The sequence below is a fragment of the Symphalangus syndactylus genome, chromosome 10, assembly GCF_028878055.3.
Source record: "Symphalangus syndactylus isolate Jambi chromosome 10, NHGRI_mSymSyn1-v2.1_pri, whole genome shotgun sequence".
NCBI classification, from domain to species: Eukaryota; Metazoa; Chordata; class Mammalia; order Primates; family Hylobatidae; genus Symphalangus; species Symphalangus syndactylus.
Genome location: NC_072432.2, coordinates 29,442,060 through 29,462,454, shown reverse-complemented (window position 1 = coordinate 29,462,454; position 20,395 = coordinate 29,442,060). Strand labels below are relative to the sequence as shown.

The 20,395-nt window shown below is 38.0% G+C and overlaps 1 protein-coding gene across 6 annotated transcripts in view; it reads right to left on the bottom strand.

The window, feature by feature from the left end:
• Nucleotides 1-20,395, bottom strand: part of COL25A1 (collagen type XXV alpha 1 chain) — a 514,179-nt gene that overhangs the window by 130,122 nt on the left and 363,662 nt on the right. For 5 of the 6 annotated variants that reach the window (XM_063611090.1, XM_063611091.1, XM_055296768.2 and 2 more), the window contains 3 exons: nucleotides 12,293-12,364; nucleotides 11,453-11,560; nucleotides 8,767-8,802 (listed from right to left, as the gene is read on the bottom strand). In XM_063611090.1, coding sequence (XP_063467160.1) covers nucleotides 8,767-8,802; nucleotides 11,453-11,560; nucleotides 12,293-12,364 — 216 coding nt within the window. Of the gene's footprint in view, nucleotides 1-8,766; nucleotides 8,803-11,452; nucleotides 11,561-12,292; nucleotides 12,365-13,139; nucleotides 13,200-20,395 lie in introns of all 6 variants that reach the window. The other variant, XM_055296769.2, reaches the window with a different exon arrangement.

Below are 20,395 nucleotides of genomic sequence, written 5' to 3'. Positions count from 1 at the left end.
TTTTATATCCTACTTAATAAACAGCCATATGGTGTGATTAGAATTTGTTTGGTTGTTTTTGTTTGTTTGTTTGTTTTTATTTTTGAGACCAAGTCTCACTCTATCACCCAGGCTGGAGTGCAATGGTGCGGCTTTGGCTCACTGCAACCTCCGCCTCCCAGGTTCAAGTGATTCTCCTGCCTCAGCCTCCAGAATAGCTGGGATTACAGGCACCTACCACCACGCCTGCTAATTTTTTGTATTTTTAGTAGAGACGGTTTTACCATGTTGGCCAGTCTGGTCTCAAACTCCTGACCTCAGCTAATTCACCCACCTTGGTCTCCCAAAGTGCTGGGATTGCAGGCATGAGCCACCGCACCCGGCTGGTGTGACTAGAAATTGATGCAATTACTTTTCCATTGTCCTCATGAAAATCATCCTTTTAGTTACAACATGCATATTTATAAGCACATATATACTCCAAATAATCTATAATACATATAAAAATATAAAAAGATGCAGGCCCGGCGTGGTGGCTCACACCTGTAATCCCAGCACTTTGGGGGCCCATGCAAGAGGATTGCTTGAAGCCTGGGCAATACAGCAAGCCTCCATCTCCATAAAACATAAAAATTAAAAAATCCAGGTATGGTGGTGCATGCCTTAGTCCTAGCAACTTGGGATGCTGAGGCAGGAGGATTCCTTGAACCCAGGAGTTTGAGGCTGAGGTGAGCTGTGATCATGCCACTGCACTGCAGGCCAGGTGACAGAGCAAGACCCTGTCTCTAAAACAACAAAACAAAACAAAAGAAGAAAAAGAAGAGCAATTTTGTGTAATTCTGTTGGATTTATCCTGCTCAATCCTACCCTTGGGGCGTAATGACATGACATCAATTGGGAGAAAAACATAAAGCTAATTTCTTTGTATTAGAGCCTGATTTGTTAATTGATTAACTCGTATCACTCCGTCACTCTGTTCATTAAACACACTAAGTACCAACAACTATTATATGATGTGACAAATGCTGTGGAGAAGGGGAGAAGACAGCTTCTAACTTAGCTTGGGGGAGTGTGAAAGTGTATGCATGTGTGAGGTTTCCTCAAAGGAGGTGACCAAGCAGAAGCCTATTTCTTTTTTAAGGTTTCACTCAGACACATGGATCCTGAACTTCCCTTAAATCTGGCAAGGAGGCTTTTTTCTTGCGCCCATGCTTTAAAGGGCTCTTTTCTGGTTGTGCTTCCCAGGGGGTTAGGACTCTGTGGGTCTAAGAGAACATGCTCACCTGCATATATACCCTCCACCCTCAGCCCTACTACACCCCCAACCAGCCACCTGACCTTCGGGTACTAAGGACTCCGGAATTCTCTGCCCCAGTGACTTGAGCTCACTTCAAAGACTATGTGTTGCCTCTTCCCAGTCCTGTTCTTCTGAAGGTGAACCATACCACTGGTGTGCACCACAACAAATTGAAAGAGAAGGCAAACAGGTGGGTATTTTGAGGGGGATAGATGAAATTTGGTCCTGTGAGCATTCAAGAACCTTTATAAAGTTAGAGGCTGAGTCTTATAAAGTTGAAGAATGGAGGAAGGTGTGGGAGAGAAGGGAAGCAGGCCAAGGATAGGGCTAGGGCTAGTTACAGCTCTCCTCGTGCCACCACACGGTGGCTTTAAACTCCAAAGAGTGCAAGAATTCTGGATTTGAACTTTCCAAGTCGTCATGAGAATATATCTGTAAAGGTTGGGGGATAGAACATATTTTGCTGAACAGTTTTATTAGGTTGGTTTATAACTTAAATATTTAGACACTTTGTATAAGGACTCCCATTTTTCCTCTTGCCCTAAAACTTGTACATTTGCCCTAAGTCTGCAAATGTAAAGCACATTCAGACAGATTTAACTCTATTTTAAAAATTTCTTCTTTATCTAATGATGAAATATGAGAATTTGATGGGACAGATCAATTATAACTTAGTTAATATTCTCATACAAGAGTCACTTATTTTGCTTCAGTAGAGCTAGAATAAGCTGGATTCTAAAGTTAAAAGAAGTGACAACTAGAGAAGTTGATTATGATTTTGGAGAATGAGACAATTTTTAAGACTTTCTTCTATTAAAAACAGCATATGACTGTTCATTGCTTTTAATTATTTACAGAACATATATAATAGATACATATAATATGCATCTGTGCACTCATAATAGAAACAGAGTAGGATGACGGGATTTTAGAGTTGGAAGGGAAATCATGCCGTTTAGTTTCACCATTCTTTACAGATAAGGAATCTAAGGCCTAGATATCTTAATTTGTCCAAATGATAGAGCTTATTAGACCTTGAGCTGGAGTCATTGTAAAAATAGTTAATAATAGAGCTGATTCACAGCCTAGAGGTCATTAAGGAAAACAAAATGAAGTAACGAGAGAGGAATACAGACAGAGTCATCTACTCAGCTGTTGAGACTGTCTTTCTGCTACATAATCATGCTTCTAAATCATTGTTGAAAATGTTCCCCAAGATGACGTTTTATTTCTAGGAGACAGAACCAGCTTCAAAGGAAAGTCAAATGTTCCCTCCTATCACCTCACTAAGTAACCTTTAGACACCTCTAGAGAAGTCTGTGCACACAGGAATAAACACAGAGCAGGTCCCCCCAGCCTGGGGAGACACAGCTCCACTGTGTTGATTCTTTGGCAGGGCTCCCTGGAAGGGGTGGTGGGGCAGCACCAGAAATAGAAGGCATCACTTGTCTACTTTCTCTGGTCCATTTGAAAAACAGCACTACAAGCTCTGGGCAAAAGTGCCAAGGAGGTGGGAAGAGCCCTGCAGGTGTGCCATTTTATATGTACTTCATGGACAATCAGATTAAGGGAGGCTGATAAAGCATTAGAATGGTTGCTAAGGCATCTCAGCAGGCAGTGTGCACAACTGAAGGACATGCAGTTTTACCAAACAAGATTTTGTTGTCCAAATCTAGTCTAATAACTAACTACAATAAGATGATTTCAATCATTTTTGTTATTTGTGATTTGAAGGTTTGGGGGTCTTGCTTCCTCTGCCAGATCCAAATCAGGAAGTCTGCTGTTGTCTTCAGTGTCTGCCATCTGCTGATCAAGATAGCAGGCAGATCAAAGCACAGTGAAGGAAAGCCATGAGTTTTATCAAATCCATGGGATAGCAATGCATTATAAATTGAACATATTTAAAGTAAACCTTCACATACTGGGTATTTCAATTTTATTTTAAATGCAACAGAAACATTTTCATGCTTATGTTATTGACTAATATTTTAAAAACATTATATTCACTTCACCCAAATGTATTAAATGTGTTTGCAGGTAAAATTAAAATAAACTAAAAGTATCAACTGTTTGGACAAAAGTCCAAATTTCACTTTAAGGCACCACAACAGCAAATATTTCTGAGTTTTGAACTCTCAGATACCACCAGGGCCCAATGAGGAACACTTTAAGTATTCTTATAATTCAGTAGAAGATAAATGAATATGTTATGGAGTTTATATATATTTAGAGGAGGAGAAGAAAGGAATAAAGAGTTTCAAAACAGGAAAGTGATTTGGTTTTTGAAACTTGGATATAGACAATTTGGAACAAAAAATAATATACATGAAACTGGAGCAATTTGGTGTATTTTTTTCAATACCGTCTATCTTTCATGCTTTTGAAAATTTCTGCATCTGTCAAAGAAAGAAACAGCAAGAATATAGAAAGGAAAGATACCTTTTAAAATACTGTTTTAACAACGATTTGAATTTCTGAAGAACTGAAAGATAAAGATCATTTGTGCTAGGATTCAGAACTTGATCACTTCCAATTACGGTCATTCCTTTGTTTCATTCTTGGGTCTAGTTTTATAAGATACAGCAGCTCTCTCCTTATTTAGATGGAGTCAAATTTATTTAAGTGCAAAATCTGCACTTAAAAGCTCATCTTGAACTTCTTGGAAACCCAAAGGTCATGTTTACAGAATAGATGGATGGCAGGATTAAATCAATGTGGAACTGCGTGAGCTGCAGGTTTTCTTTTTTATTCTATCATAGATGCTGTTAATCGGCAGATGATTACTTCTGCAATATAAACTATATATCTTAGATTATGAAAACTAATTCCCTACCTGATACACTCATACAGTTTTGCAAGAGCTAATTTTAGATTGTTTCTAGCTTGTTCATTTCATCATCAGAGACATTTTAAATTTATAACAATTCTCTAGTGCCTCTTAAGACCCTTATGTAAGCAAGCACTCCTCCATGACACAAACCAACAAATATAGTGGGGTTTACATAATGTGAAAAAGATGAGAGTAATGGTATTTATTATCTTTTGTTTGTCTTAATAAGTGGGTGAGAAGGAGAATGTTATGAAAAATTAATAATGTAAGATGATATGATATTTAGGAGAAGAAGGCTAAAACAACAACTACCAATAGGACAAAAGCAATAAATTATACTCTTAATTGCAGTATTTGACATGTTGTAATTTAATTGGTAGCTATTATTCAACTGTTCTTAGCCCTTACATTTCTTAGAGCACCTTTCTGTATGCCAAGTTATATCACTAGACATTTGTTTTAATAGTAATACTTCTCATTTATGGAACTCTTTGTGGTTCATAAAACATTTCATATTATCATTTCACTTGCTTCTCACCATAACCCAGTGAGACAGGTAGAATAGGAATTATTACCTACATTTTATAGATCAGTAAAAAGGATCACAGACTATAGTCATACACCACTAAGTAGTTCTAAAACCGAAACTACTGATACAATGTACTTTTCTCCTTACCAGATTTCAAGTTTACAGTTACACACACACACACACAGACACACACACAAGGTGTGAAAGAAAATTTCTAAGTTTCTAAGAAAAATTTCCTCCTCATGATTCCTCAAGGATCTAGAACTAGAATTACCATTTGACCCAGTAATCTCATTACTGGGTATATACCCAAAGGATTATAAATCATGCTACTCTAAAGACACATACACACGTATGTTTATTGCAGCAATATTCACAATAGCAAAGACTTGGAACCAACCCAAACGTCCATCAATGATAGACTGGATTAAGAAAATGTGGCACATATATACCATGGAATACTATGCAGCCATAAAAAAGGATGAGTTCATGTCCTTTGCAGGGACATGGATGAAGCTGGAAACCATCATTCTCAGCAAACTATCACAAGGACAGAAAACCAAACACTACATGTCTCACTCATAGGTGGGAATTGAACAATGAGATCACTTGGACACAGGGTGTGACATCACACACCGGAGACTGTCGGCGGGGCGGGGGTCTGGGGGAGGGATAGCATTAGGAAAAATACCTAATGTAAATGATGAGTTGATGGGTGTGGCAAAACAACATGGTACATGTATACCTATGTAACAAACCTGCACATTGTGCACATGTACCCTAGAATTTAAAGTATAATAAAAATAATAATAAAAGAAAAAAAGAAAAATTTCCTTCTCATGAAAATTGCAGCTGTATTTCTAGTATCCTCTTCTCTCTTTGATATGAGTTAAAATATACAGGTGCTATTCAAGTTAACAAATCATGATTTCTTTTTAAAAAGATAGATTTTTAGAATGGAGAAATACTTCATGTTAAGCAAATATAAAATACAGAAATTCAGTTTGCTGAGGAGAAGAATTAGGGGATTACACTGATTTACAGAAAGATTCTGAATAGGATTTTTTAAACAGCAAAATTCCCTGGCACATTCAAAATATGTTGATTTAAGAAAATCTGATTTATACAAAACTTTACAGGAATACAACTGTTATATAAATCCACATTCACCTGTAATTTACTCCAGAGAGAACAATTGAGTGATAATAATAATAACATACTCATATAGTTCTTCATTATATGTTTTAAAGTGCTTTCCCCTAATTTATTGCATTGTCTTTGGCAACCTTTTAAGGCAGTCAGAGAGGGTATTATGATCCTTTCTTCACAGATGAGAAATTGAGAGGTTAAGTGACTTGCCCAAGGTCAGACGGACATTCATTCATTTACTGCTATCAGAATGATGTAGTTTTAACGAGGTAGTCAAGGAAATATGGTTCTTCCTCCTATTTTTTTAAACAAGCTGTGAAAGCCATTAAAATAGAAGTAGATGATCTCACAAATATAATGTTGAATGAAAGAAGCCAGACACAAAAGTGTACATACTGTAGGATTTGATTACTATAAAATTCAAATGTAGGCAAAACTAATGTATAGTGACAGAAGTCAGGGTGGAGGCTACCTCTGGGATGGCAACTGGGGGTAAAGAAGGGTTTAAGATAATGTCCTCGTTCTTGATCTGGTTTGTACACAGTTATGTTCACTTGGTGAAAATTCACTGGGATATACACTATAATTTGTCACTTTTCTTTATATACATTAAAGAGGTTTTCTCTTTGAAAAGAATCTTACATCTTTAAAAACAGTAATTTTTAAATGCCATTTAGATCACTTAATATACACATCCTTGAAACATTTGTCATTTTCATTAGGTTTCTTAAATGCATTTAAAAAATAAAAACATGAACTAAATCATAAGTTTAAAGAGTCAAGAAAAGTTTGTAGAAAAAAAAAATCCAGTATTGTTTCACCCGAGAAAGTTTTGATATGAAATGAAAATTGGAGCACACTAAGATAATAATGCAAGTGATTTAGGATCAGGTCAAACATTTGAATTTAACAATGTCAAACTGGGAACTGTAAGCAAATGAGATTATATTGTTATTCACATAGTATATCCTAGAGAGCATATGTAATACGTAAGAGAGAATTCCTTGAGTGGAAGATAAGAATTTTTAAAAATATATCCATTTTATTTTAGAACATTGTATATTAGGATGCTGTGTTTGGTATCAGGGAAAAAAGCCAATGCCAGCGATAAAAATCTGAGTAGTCTGTGCACACCTGGGGACAAACAAAGGCTCCTGAGAAGCCCACATAGCTTTCGATATAAGAATATATGGGAAGAATGTGTTTTCACCATTTTCCAGGACAAAAATCACATGTACCTTCAATTGCTTAAATTAATTTCAAAATTTATATTGTAGTTCTCCCAGAATTCTTCATACTCTGTAACTCCATACCACTGAGAGCTAATGCTGCACTTGTATGCAGTTACCACTGATGACAAAGGTTTTGTTTAAGTTTTACATATGGACTTTTTTCCATTCCTTCCACTTTTTTCTTTTTCAAACAAAAACCATTATAGCACCAAAAATTATCTATACTGGGCACGGTGGCTCACGCCTGTAATCCCAGCACTTTGGGAGGCCGAGGCAGGTGGATCACAAGGTCAGGAGATCAAGACCATCCTGGCCAACATGGTGAAACCCCGTCTCTACTAAAAATACAAAAATTAGCCGGGCGTGGTGGCACACGCCTGTAGTGCCAGCTGCTCAGGAAGCTGAGGCAGGATAATCGCTTTAACCCAGGAGGTGGAGGCTGCAGTGAGCCGAGATTGCGCCACTGCACTCCAGCCTGGATGACAGAACAAGACTCCGTCTCAAACACAACAACAAAAAAAATTGTGTCTTGATATTACAGGTCAGGAACAGAGAATTTCCAGGCAGTGAGTGAGATCTGGACCCAGAATGCTTTCATTTCACCAGGGATCCTGCAAAGGCAGCTGTATCTACAGCTGACTCCTCAGGAGAGCTGCTGAATGCATTCCAAGCCCAAAGAAGCCTTGTTGATTCCTGACTCTATGTGTTAGTTTCACTAGGACCTACCTGTTTTTTTAAATATATATATATATATATATTTAGAGACAGGGTCTCACCGTGTTACCCAGGCTGGTCTCAAACTCCTGGGCTCAAGTAATCCTCCCCTCCCTGACTTCCCAAAGTTCTAAGATTACAGGTATGAACCCCCGTGCCCAGCCTACATTTTATACCTTGAACATCTGCATGCTGCATGCCAAACATTATGCAGGACGGACAGTGTCAAGCTGATTGTGGTCACCTGTCAGCTCCCTGGCAATCTCTGGGCCCACTCCTTCAGTATCCAGGATGAGTGTGAGCCGTCCTCTGGCATTTGGGTTATTAGAGAATTACCCCGTGCTTCCCAATAGTGTTCACATCATAACATAGATTAGAGAGGCAGCTCAGGAGACAGACAGGAGGGGACAGGATGAGGTAGGTTGAAGGAATTCTACTCTTCCTGAGCCACCAACCTAACCAAACATCTTTTCTACCAGCAAAAGATAAACAAACCATGGGGAACTGGGACCTGTGTGTCTATGAGTAAGTCCATGTGGAATCATTTCAGGGCCTTTTTTTTTTTTTTTTTTAAATGACAGAGAACCAAAAGGCACAATGATTTTTCTCCAGGTAGAGATGTTCAACAGTAGAAAAACTCTGAATCACTGTGCAAAGTTTGCTGTGCTAATTCATTTAGTCAGACCTGACCCCTTTGAAAATGGGATTTCTATTTCTATTTAAGCTAATAGGCATGTCCCTAAATTTAATCTCTCTTACAGCAGAGTCACTTAATTAATTCTCTCCTTTGACCTGCAGCGTCTCTGTCGCTCCCCACACCTGGAATCTCTTTCTTTTTCTCCTGCATCAGCAATGTAAATATGTAGTCTTATGACTGTTAGCATGTAGTAGATAGGCCACATTACTTTTAACTTTTACTAATTTTCACTTTTTTATTATAGTCTGTCATATGACAGATACATTTGTCACACATAATCTTGACCATAGTTGTAAACAACCTGGCTTAGTATAGAAAAAGATAAATTGAGATACTTGCCATCAAGCCTTGTTCTCCTGGTTTTCCTGGTTCACCCTTAAAAAAGAATAGTGATAATTTTAGTAATGCTGTAAGTATTTAAAAAAAGACCCTTCAATCATTTTTTTTTCTTTGACTGGGGCATGTAAATGTCAAGTATATTTCTTCAGGTTAAATAGAGGAACGTAGCACATTAAAAGAGAGCTAATTTCCCTTCTACAAATAAACTTTACAAATTTAGGGTTTAATAAAATTAGTCTAGATTATCATGTCTTCTTTAGGATGACATAAAGGTAATGACATGGTGTCTTTATGAGAACTCAGAACTTTCATACATAGGACGGAGAGACAATTGATCTTAGTGCAGCTGTTTAATAAAATGAGCAGAGATTGACGTTAAATTTTGGTCTTCCTGGATTAATGATGGCTGCAGTAATATGTTTTATTACATTTGATACAGAAAATTACACTATATCATGACATTATCATTTTCTTATATTCAGATTGATACAGAATTATATTTTATTGTCACTATAATGACAGTCATTGGCTAAAAATATTTTTGTCTTAAATTGCCAATAAATATAGATATTGCTGGTCTTTCAAAGTAAGTATTTCACGGTTAATTTTTATAGTCTTTTTCTAGCAAGGTATGATGACACATGCCTGTAATCTCAGCTATTTGGGAGGCTGAGGCAGGAGGACTGTGTGAGCCCAGGCCTTTGAGGCTATAGTGTGCTATGATGGCGTCTGTGAATAGCCACTGCACTACAGCTTGGGCAACACAGCAAAGACCTCATTGCACACAAAAAAATCTTTTTCTACTTTGGGAGGCCGAGGCGGGCAGATCACGAGGTCAGGAGATCAAGAGCATCTTGGCTAACATGGTGAAACCCTGTCTCTACTAAAAATACAAAAAAATTAGCCAGGCATGGTGATGGGCACCTGTAGTCCCAGCTACTCAGGAGGCTGAGGCAGGAGAATGGCGTGAACCCGGGAGGCGGAGGTTGCAGTGAGCCGAGATCGCACCACTGCACTCCAGCCTGGGTGACAGAGCAAGACACCGTCTCAGAAAAAAAAAAAAATCTTTTTCTAGCAGTCATCATAGTATACATAAATAAACTCTGAGACCATATACAGTTCGTTATATTTTTGAAAATTTTAAAACAAGTTAATTTGTCCTATGTGTAGAAAGCTCCATTTCGTATTTACATGAATAAACTATATTCATTTAAAGAATGATATAATTTTGGATTGTGTGGTTTGTCATACTTTAATTTTGTTTTTTAAAAGTAATTTCTATCTTGAATTTGAGTATAATATATAATGCTCAATGATTTGACTAATGTACCATCAAAATGGTTTTAACTACTTTTTGAAAAGACACTCACTGTATTTCTGTTGGCAACCAGCAATCAATGGGAGAGCTTTAAATATCCCTAATGCTGTGGATCTCTATGCCTTTTGGAATATCATCATGAGAAAAAGCAAGGCATTAGAAGATAGTTACAGAATTCAACCACTGTCTTTGAAGGTTGAGTAAAAGCAGTCCTAACAACTAGCAAATCACATGTTGAAAGACAGTTCCTCATTTTATATCAGCAAATTCACAGCAGCTTTCAGAAAGGAATATGGGCTTATGAGGCTGTCTCAGAAGTTTTAAAGTATGCTATATTCCTATAAAGAGTCATTCTTTTAAAAATGCATAAATATATGCATATAAAAATGAAAGAAAATATACCAAAACATTAATGAGTATTGTAAATATTGTAAACATTAATGAGTATTGTAAAAGAAAAAAAATTTATTTTTTTCTTTTTGGTTTTATTTTCAAAAATTTCTGCTTTGTGGATAAATATTTTCATTATTATTATGTACTACAAAAATACTATGAAAATAATTTGTTAAATAAATACATTGAATAAATAATTTAATCCAGTAATAAACCTTAATTTCTAGTCCTAAAGTCACAAAATAAATCTAAAATTTTTGATCTTTTCCATATATTCCTTTTAATTGCTGGGTTGCCTCTATGAAATCAAACCATTTATCTTTTGCCTTTTACTATTATATCATTGACACTTGGCCAACCTTAGTAGCCAAGTATTGAGATTAATTTTAAATTATTTCTATGAATAAGCCTTCCATACAAAAGACAAATGATATTTAAACCATACCCACTGACGTTTTAACCATTCATTTTATGGTTATTAATTTTGGGGGTTCAAGTTATTTATAAGGGATTAAATATTAGAACATTTTACTTCCTCTACTTTCCATAAATAGTATAGGACTTTATTGGTCTGCTGTTGAACCTTTGGAAAATGTTATTAGCCTCCTACTTAGTTTTTCAGACTAATCTCCCATTTAAACCAAAGGCCCCGGTGCACACTATGGCAGTGAGGATACGCCTGGGATTGGGCAACTCCAGAGACTTCAAGAGGCTTACCTCAAAAACAGTTTAGTGGCTGCCTCGAGGTGTCTCTTGTGGTTTGCTTGGATCCCCAGTGGATTCAGTGGTAAAGAGGAATGCAGCTGGGAGTGCCCTGTGCTGCTTGGGGACTTTCCCGTCATCCTACTTCCCTCAACCCACTCCACTCAATTGACCCCCTGACCTGGTGCCCCTCACCACCCTACTCCACCCTAGTTGTCAGCCCTTAACATGAAGCAAAACATGTGAGAATAAGTGATCCAAAAAGCGACTCACGGGTACTCCTGGCATTCCACGGGGGCCATCTTTCCCTGTGTCCCCAGGTGGCCCTCTTGGTCCTGGAGGGCCAGGGGGTCCTGGAGGCCCTGCCTGTCCTTGGTCACCCTGTGATGGAGAAGGGAACAGACCAGCAATAACTATGAAAGATAAAGACCCAGGTCTTCTTTTCAGCACCTTAAATTTGTATTATCTAATCCACATTTACACTATGAAAAGAACCAGAACAACCACAAATATAAAGCCTGTAGGCAATTTGCCTCCCAGCAGGGAGCAAATAAATATTCATGCTGGGTGACTGAGTAGATGCTATTAAAATCAAAGCAGTTCAGGAACCAGCACTTCCAGTTCTTGGAAATAGTGTATATGTTACCACTATACTCAGAGCTGGTATAAAACGTGTGCATTACTTTATCTATGACACACTGCATCAGTTACATTCACCTCATTTAATAAAATGGCTGCATTTATAGTTAGACAAATGTGTTTACTTTTTCATACCCTACAAAATTAAGCATATGAGGCTCCCATCATACTGCCTAATAATTTATAAATTACCAAAGCTAGAGAGCTTAGAAACTGGATCTATTAGTAGTTACAATTTACAATTTTTTAATTAAGAAAAAATTAGATAGGCTTTTAATACCTTTTTTGATAACTTTATCTAACATTTCAAACAAATGCAGCTCACTAAACATAATTTTGTTTGAGGATATTTCCAAATAAATGCCCACCTACCACCCACACCCCACTCATAAGAGATAAATGGTAAAGCAATAGGCACACAGAGCAATAACCGATGTAAAGAAGAAATCAGACTTCAGCAAGAATAAGCACTACCTTAATCAGGCGGCGTTTAATGAGCTGCTGATCAGCAGAGAGAAACCCATGATTGATTTTAGGAAACACCATCTGATCAGTCAGGTGAGGTCAAAGGTTGAAGTTCAGAGATGAGAGAGTTGAAGAATAGACATCAGAAGGCCCCAAGAAAGAAATAAAGATATCCACATTAGACTTATAATGATTGTTAAACAAAATAGAACTGGCACTTAGGTCTAACATTAGACCCACTGGCTCTTCTTGACAGAAATATAATCCTGAAATGGGATGCTGAGACCAGATCTTCAGTAGTAATGAACATTTTTTGTGCCTCATCATTTCGCTGTGGATGTTGGATCTTTTTAATGTAGTTTATTCCCAGAAGCAGGTAAGCAGGTGCACCCCTGCATTCTTAAGTCTGAGCAGAAAGTCTAGAGACAAAAATGCCAGTTCCATTTCCGTCAGACTTGTCAACCAGCATAATGTGGCATGAACTCGACTGCCATTTTATTGACTCCTGAAGTCCAGAGAGAGTACTTAGGATTATTTAATTGACTGGAAAAATATTACAGAGCATTAGAATGCATGCAAATTAAGCCATCAAGGCATGGCATGGTTCTAGATCGATATGCCCACCTCTGTTCACAGTACCTGTTTGACATCAATATCCTTCTCTCAAGTATGCTCAGGATACACCCTCTTAATAGACATTTGACTTCAATGATGCAAGTGGGGTCCCAAGTGCCCAATAACTTGATATATACCATGACAGGAAGCCAACGGGCTTGGCAAGCCAATTGAATGGTTCCTGCCCACGCTTATGCTGATTGCATTTCTGACTGTGCAGGCATGAGTGACAACCACAAACCTTGACGGTGAGGATCTGATTACTGTGCAGGGCAGCAACTGTGGGGAAGCCTGGCAGGCCCTATGGACGTAGCACAGCACCAAAACAACACGACATAAAACGTCACACAGACATTTCACTGGGGGACAAACAAAACAAGCACATACCTAGCGCCTCCCTTTCCTGGGGAGTTTTGCCTCATCTGATATACCATAAACAAAATTAGACACGTGAGGCCCCAAAATAAATCTTTTTTTTTTTTTTTTTTTTAAGATGAAGTCTCACTCTGTTGCTCAGGCTGGAGTGCAGTGGCCTGATCTAGGCTCACTGCAACCTCCACCTCGCAGGTTCAGGGAATTCTCCTGCCTCAGCCTCCCTAGTAGCCAGGATTACAGCCGTGTGCCACCACGCCCAGCTAAGTTTTGTATTTTTAGTAGAGACGGGGTTTCACCATGTTGGCCAGGCTGGTCTCAAACTCCTGACCTCCGGTGATCCACCTGCCTCAGCCTCCCAAAGTGCTGGGATTACAGGTGTGAGCCACCACGTCCGGACTTTTTTTTTTTTTTTTTTTTTGAGACAGAGTCTTGCTCTGTCACCCAGGCTGGAGTGCAGTGGTGCAATCTCAGCTCACTGAAGCCTCTGCCTCCAGGGTTCAAGTGATTCTCTGTCTCAGCCTGCCCAGTAGCTGGGATTACAGCCGTTTGCCACCACGCCCAGCTAAGTTTTGTATTTTTAGTAGAGACGGGGTTTCACCATGTTGGCCAGGCTGGTCTCAAACTCCTGACCTCCGGTGATCCACCTGCCTCAGCCTCCCAAAGTGCTGGGATTACAGGTGTGAGCCACCACGTCCGGACTTTTTTTTTTTTTTTTTTTTTTGAGACAGAGTCTTGCTCTGTCACCCAGGCTGGAGTGCAGTGGTGCAATCTCAGCTCACTGAAGCCTCTGCCTCCAGGGTTCAAGTGATTCTCTGTCTCAGCCTGCCCAGTAGCTGGGATTACAGGTGTGTGCCACCACGCCCAGCTTATTTTTGTATTTGTAGTAGAGACTGGGTTTCACTATGTTGGCCAGGCTGGTCTCGAACTCCTGACCTCAAGTGATCTGACTGCCTCGGCCTCCCAAAGTGCTGAGATTACAGGCGTGAACCACCATGCCCAGCCAAACCAATAATTTCTTAAAGCACGGAATAGGGAAACTGAGAGCTCATTGTCACTGAGCCTGGGGCAGGTACAATGGCATCTGCGTCTACACGGTGTAAAGAATTTGCTACATGGAGCATTTCTGGAATCTTCCTTACAAAATTACAACATCTTAATTACAAAATGTTAGTACAAAATGGAGATAACTATAGACACTGTTACAAAAACCACACTGTAATTTCCCTCAATTGACATTCTGTTTACAACTCAGGACATACAATACGTGTATTAATTCTTTTTTGGACAACAACAGGGAACAAAATTTTGCCATCAGATCATACTTATTCCCCAGAATAAACACAGCACACCTCACAAAATATAGTCTTGACACCCACATATCAAAATTTCTCTCTCCAATCATATGACGAATCTCAGATCTCTCCTGTTTCAGGAATTCATGCAGAGGTAGTGGATGAAAATCTGTCTCTTACAACATGTGTATTTCACGTCGGGGGGATTTATGGTCACACTCTGCAGTAATCACTTCTGTCACATAACTTTTCCAAAAGAACTTGACAGTTCACACAACCCCTTAATGTAGAAAAGTGGTTTTGAATTCCTTATCCAAGGAGAACAGGGAGAGATGTTTTAGACACTTGTTCTTCAATAACTTGTACTAACTCCTCCTCACAGGCGTTATCAATTGGGCAAGTCTGAGAGAGAAATTTTGCCTTTGTTCTATTTCTTTTCTAACAACATGTGAAGCTAAAGCCTTTTATTCCTTTTTTTCAAAAAAAAAAAAAAAAAACAGAACATGTTTACCATATAAATAAAATAAACAACAACCACAGCAATACATGGCCTGGGCTCTCCCTCTTCCCACCCAAATTTATCTTGTGGATATTTTAGGAAAGCCGAGGAAATTTCTACATTTTCTACATTTTTAATTTTATTAGTCTCATGAATATTTCACCCCCCACATTCCTCATATTAGAGATATGTTTTTCATTTTAAGAAAGGCAGTAAAATTAGTTTGTAGTCTGAAGACATTTCTTCAGCTCTAATGCCTTTGACTCTCAGTCTTCAGTACTACAACTTCTCAGGAAGCAAAACAGAGAAAATCTTATCTCTTTTGCCAAATCCGTTCTGATAAGGCTATTAAGTGGCTGTGTAGTTTTGAGGTGACCTATGTCCTCTTTTTCTTCTCTCTAAATACAAGTCCTTTAAATACAGATTCTGCATAAATTCAGAAATGCTACAAGTTGGAAAACAGATGTATACAATTTGCTTTTGTTTTACTATGGAATATGAGTTTAAAATGTTATTAGATGGTAATGTGCCAGCATCTTTCCATCTGTGACTCATTAGCCTTATATTACACAGTCAGAATTTTATATATAAACCTCATATTTATGTAACAAAGAACAAAAACAGATACAAACAAGAAGTCTATGAGGGATCAGAATCTTGATTAGTGGCGATAAATCATAATGTCACTCGAAAACAGGATTATCTGACAAAATAATTTTAAATTAAAAACCTTTTAGCAGCACACATGGTAGGCCTTAATATTTTGAAATCTGAATGTATAGATAAGTCACTTCTTGTACTCATCTCTGAGCACGACCAGCTTTCTATTTGATCATATTTTCAAAATGCTCACAAAAAAAGCCTTAAGTTTTATAACTCCTTAGTTTGGGTTCTAATTTTAATGAGATCTAAAGAGAGAATTGAATAGGTAATTCTCACCTCAGAAAGATCTTTTTCCTCAAACAGAATAATCTCTATTTGAGGAAGCTGATTTATATTCCTCAGTCATCTTGACTGTGAAAATGCTACCAATTAGGTGTTTAGTGCTACATTTTAAAGATTTCATTAGCATGCTAGGCAAGGAATTTTTCAGAAGTTTATGTGTAGCAAAGTAAAAAGGGGACATGTGGACAGAGTCTCTTAAATTCTGACAAAAATCCCATGATTTGGGCTGCAATGTCCTAGGACCCTGTGCTTTTCAAACTGGGGTAAAAGTAACCCTCAGAGTATATGCCAGCATCCTAGAGACTGTTTCAAAGCATTAACAAATATGGTGCATCTTCCTAAAAAGTCTACTTAATTAATGGCAAATAAATTTAAACATTATTATGTAAAGCAAACATTGATATATTATAGGGTTATAGCATTCAAAATTGAATACGTTTTAAAAATTTTCACCATTTGATGGTGGTAAAAAAAATCCCATTTCACAGGGGCTGCCTCCAGATCCTAGGTAGACACTGACTCTGCTTCTTGCATGAGTTCTTTGGAGGGTTGGTTTGTAAAGTACAGGTGTTGACATCTATCCTCAGTACAGGTGTTGACACCTTATGGCGTTGTGTGGCCACACCTGCTAAGCTTCTCTAGCCGCTCATACGGAAGATATAATTTTTATTAACTATACCATTTTTTCCCACAGTATCATTAGTCATAGGCCTTTCTAAACAAATAAAATGGACATATTTTACTTGGTTTTGCATGTCAGAAAATTTGCCTGGTACACAGATGGTTTGAGTAGGTGTGGAAAAACAAATGTGCCTCCAGAAAAATATGGAGAAAAAATCCAAGAATAAGCTGAATATTGAAATAATTTCTGTTGTTGTTTTTTGAGATGGAGTCTGGCTCTGTCGCCCAGGCTGGAGTGTAGTGGCGCGATCTTGGCTCGCTGCAACCTCTGCCTCCCGGATTCAAGCAATTCTCCTGCCTCAGCCTCCCCAGTAGGCTGGGACTACAGGCATGCACCACCATGCCCAGCTATTTTTTGTATTTTTAGTAGAGACGGGGTTTTACCATGTTGGCCAGGCTGGTCTTGAACTCCTGACCTCAAGTGATCCACCCACCTCAGCCTCCCAAAGTGCTGGGATTACAGGCGTGAGACACCGCACCTGGCCTGAAATAATCTGTACATATTTTCACCCCCAAATACTTTGAATTCTTAAGGAATCGGATGTATAAGAGCTGTAAAACAACCATATATAACTAATTTTTTTCCCTCCTGAGAGCATAAAGCCTCAGACAGCTTCATGAATCTTCATGACATTCTGTGAAGTCGGCAACCATCTCACAACGAATATTTTGACATCATTACAGGAAAGGCTATATCTCCCCCTTCATTACCATCTAGAAGAAACAATGCAAGCCTACCCCAAAGGGATATTGAACAAATAAATAATTCATAAGAAATGCTTCTAATTACTTAGAGGCCATACATTCAAGGTGTTATTGTCAGTTTTATTGTGTACTCAGTAATAATGAGTGTTATAAGATTACAGATCGTGAGAAAATTTTGTGCTTTCTCAAAAGTATTCAGTAAGGCAATGATAGAGACAGAAATTCAATCCAGGTCTTCTGATTCTAAACTTTGTCATTATGCAATTTATGTGTTTATAATTTTGTTCTACTTGCTTTACAGTTTAAATATTAGAAAGCTTAAAAATTGACTAATATTCAACAATATTTAGAAAGCATTTGTTGAGCACCTTCTGTGCAACATTTACTAGGCCACGCTCTGGGGATTGAATGGTGAGCAAGGTCCCAAGATCACAGGGTTTACCGTCTAGTGGAGAAATAGAAATAAGCTGGCAGTTATCATACAGAGTGATAAGTATTATGGTGGAGAATTATGAGCCATAGGGATATGTGAAGTCACCTAGGGAGGCTGTAGAGAGGGCAGACGTAGGAAAGAACCCTTCAAAAGACTTAGGTTTAAGGGATGAACAGGGGAAGAGGCAACTACAAAGAAGATGAAAAGGAGTGGCTATAGAAGCAGGAGGAATGGTAATTCTCCTTACAAAAATTCTAGTCAGGCAAATGACTCAAAATGATAAATACACATACTTTACTTTGCTGTTTATTGCATCATCAATAATGCTGCCTAAATGCACATAAATGACTCATAATAAGAACAGGTTAACAATGGCCAGTGTCACTGACAATGGCTGATCATTGATCAGCACAAGGGTGTGTACCTGAGGTTGTAGGGCTATGGAGGAAAAGATAATTATCTTAATTATAAAGAATCAAGGGGCCCCAATAGCAAGTCATATTGAAAGAAAAAATATGCATTATGCTGGGAAATGAAATCTCCAAGTTTCTCCATAATGTAAATACTATCATGATTCTGTTTGCCCAAAATACATCATGCATTACAACACGACCATTACAGTGGGCATGTGTGCAGCATAAATAGAGATAAATACTCCTCAAAGTTGATAAAATAATTTCTAGCTAAGAGAGACCAGATGGGGAAATACTATAACAGGATACAAAAATATTTAGGTAAAAGAATTGCTGCAGTTTAGCAGAAACTGTTAGAAGGCTAAATTAAGAAAGAAAAGAATTTAAGAGAAAGAAATTTGCAGCTAGATCATTCCATATTGCAGTAGATGGTATAATTTATCTGTCTGAATAGAAAAATCAACTATATAAAGCTAAACAGCTAAAAGAATTTTTGAACAATCATGTATTATGAGAATTGGAGCCTGTGGAAATCCGAAGTTATAACTGATGGTAAAAGATTGCCTCATGGTAGTATTAATTATGGGAAGAATTAGCCTTCTGTAGTTGAATATAACATTTTCAACTGGCTCAAAAAATTACTATGTTTCTTTTTTATTGATACTCTAAATTCTATTCTACTATGTTTTCTCATAAATGCTAACTCTAGTCACTCCAGGAATTACCTTTTTTTGTCTATAAATGGTAAGTGTAAATTTTACAAGTTATTTGAATATAATATTTTCAACTGGCTCAAAAAGTTACTGTTTTTCTTTTTTATAGATACTCTAAATTCCATTCTACTATGTTTTATCATAAATATTAACCCTAGTTACTCCAGGAATTAACTTTTTATATGTTGATGATAAGCATAATTTTACAAGTTATTTAGAAGAGAAAGAAAACAATGCAATCTCTGTATTGACAAATGTCATTAAATACTGTAGCTACTAAAATGCTAAGTAAGTGAAGACAGCCTGCAAAAGATCTATGAATAAGAAGACGGCAGATAAACTTCAACACTGGCAAGTGCAAAGTATAAGAAAAGTGTCTAGGCTGGGCGCAGTGGCTCACACCTATAATCCCAGCACTTTGGGAGGCCGAGGCGGGCGGATCACGAGGTCAGGAAATCGAGACCATCCTGGCTAACACCGTGAAACCCCATCTCTACTAAAAAGACAAAAAAAATAGCCAGGCGTGGTGGCAGGCGCCTGTAGTCCCAGCTGCTCGGGAGGCTAAGGCAGGAGAATGGCGTGAACCCGGGAGGCAGAGGTTGCAGTGAGCAGAGATCGCGCCACTGCACTCCAGCCTGGGGGACAGAGCAAGACTCCGTCTCAAAAAAAAAAAAAAAAAAAAAAGAAAAGAAAAGTGCCTAAACTACTCATATAGTGCCAAAGGCTCTACTTGCTGTATACGATCTTTTAGGGGATTCCAGGACTTGTTGTAAAGTGTTTCCTAATGACATACAGCTAAGAAAGGCCAATAGAAGATGAGACCCCATGAAAAGAGGTAGAATTCCTGAAGAAGCATTTTCCCGGTCTGAGTGAACCCGAGAAGTATAGACACAGAATATAAGGAAGAAAAATAAAACAGCCTTGCAGTTTGGGAAGATGTAGAAAAATAAAACTGTATTGATTTTATTTATATACACTCTGCTAGAACTGGATCAGAGCTATTCTCTATAAATAAACATCAAGAGAGCAGTCCTGTCTTAGGGTTTCTTAATAATAGTTAAAATAATAAATAATGACAATAGTGATGATGGTATTAATAGTGGTCAAGGCTTATATGATACTTTCTTCGTGTGAGGTATTCTTCTAAGAGTTTTCTAAATATTAGCTCTTTTAATCCTCACACCAACTACTTGACAGATGAGGAATTTGAGACACGAAGAGGTGAGGGGTCTTGCCCACCCAATTGTAAGTGGCAGAGCCAACAGTCACCCCTTGGCCACCTGCTCCAGTGTCAACCATCTTAACCAGCATATTCTCCATAAATTTTTCTTTTTCTTTTTCTTTTTTTTTTTTTGAGACTGAGTCTCACTCTGTCACCCAGGCTGGAGTGCAGTGGCACAATCTCGGCTCACTGCAACCTCTACCTCCTGCGTTCAAGCGA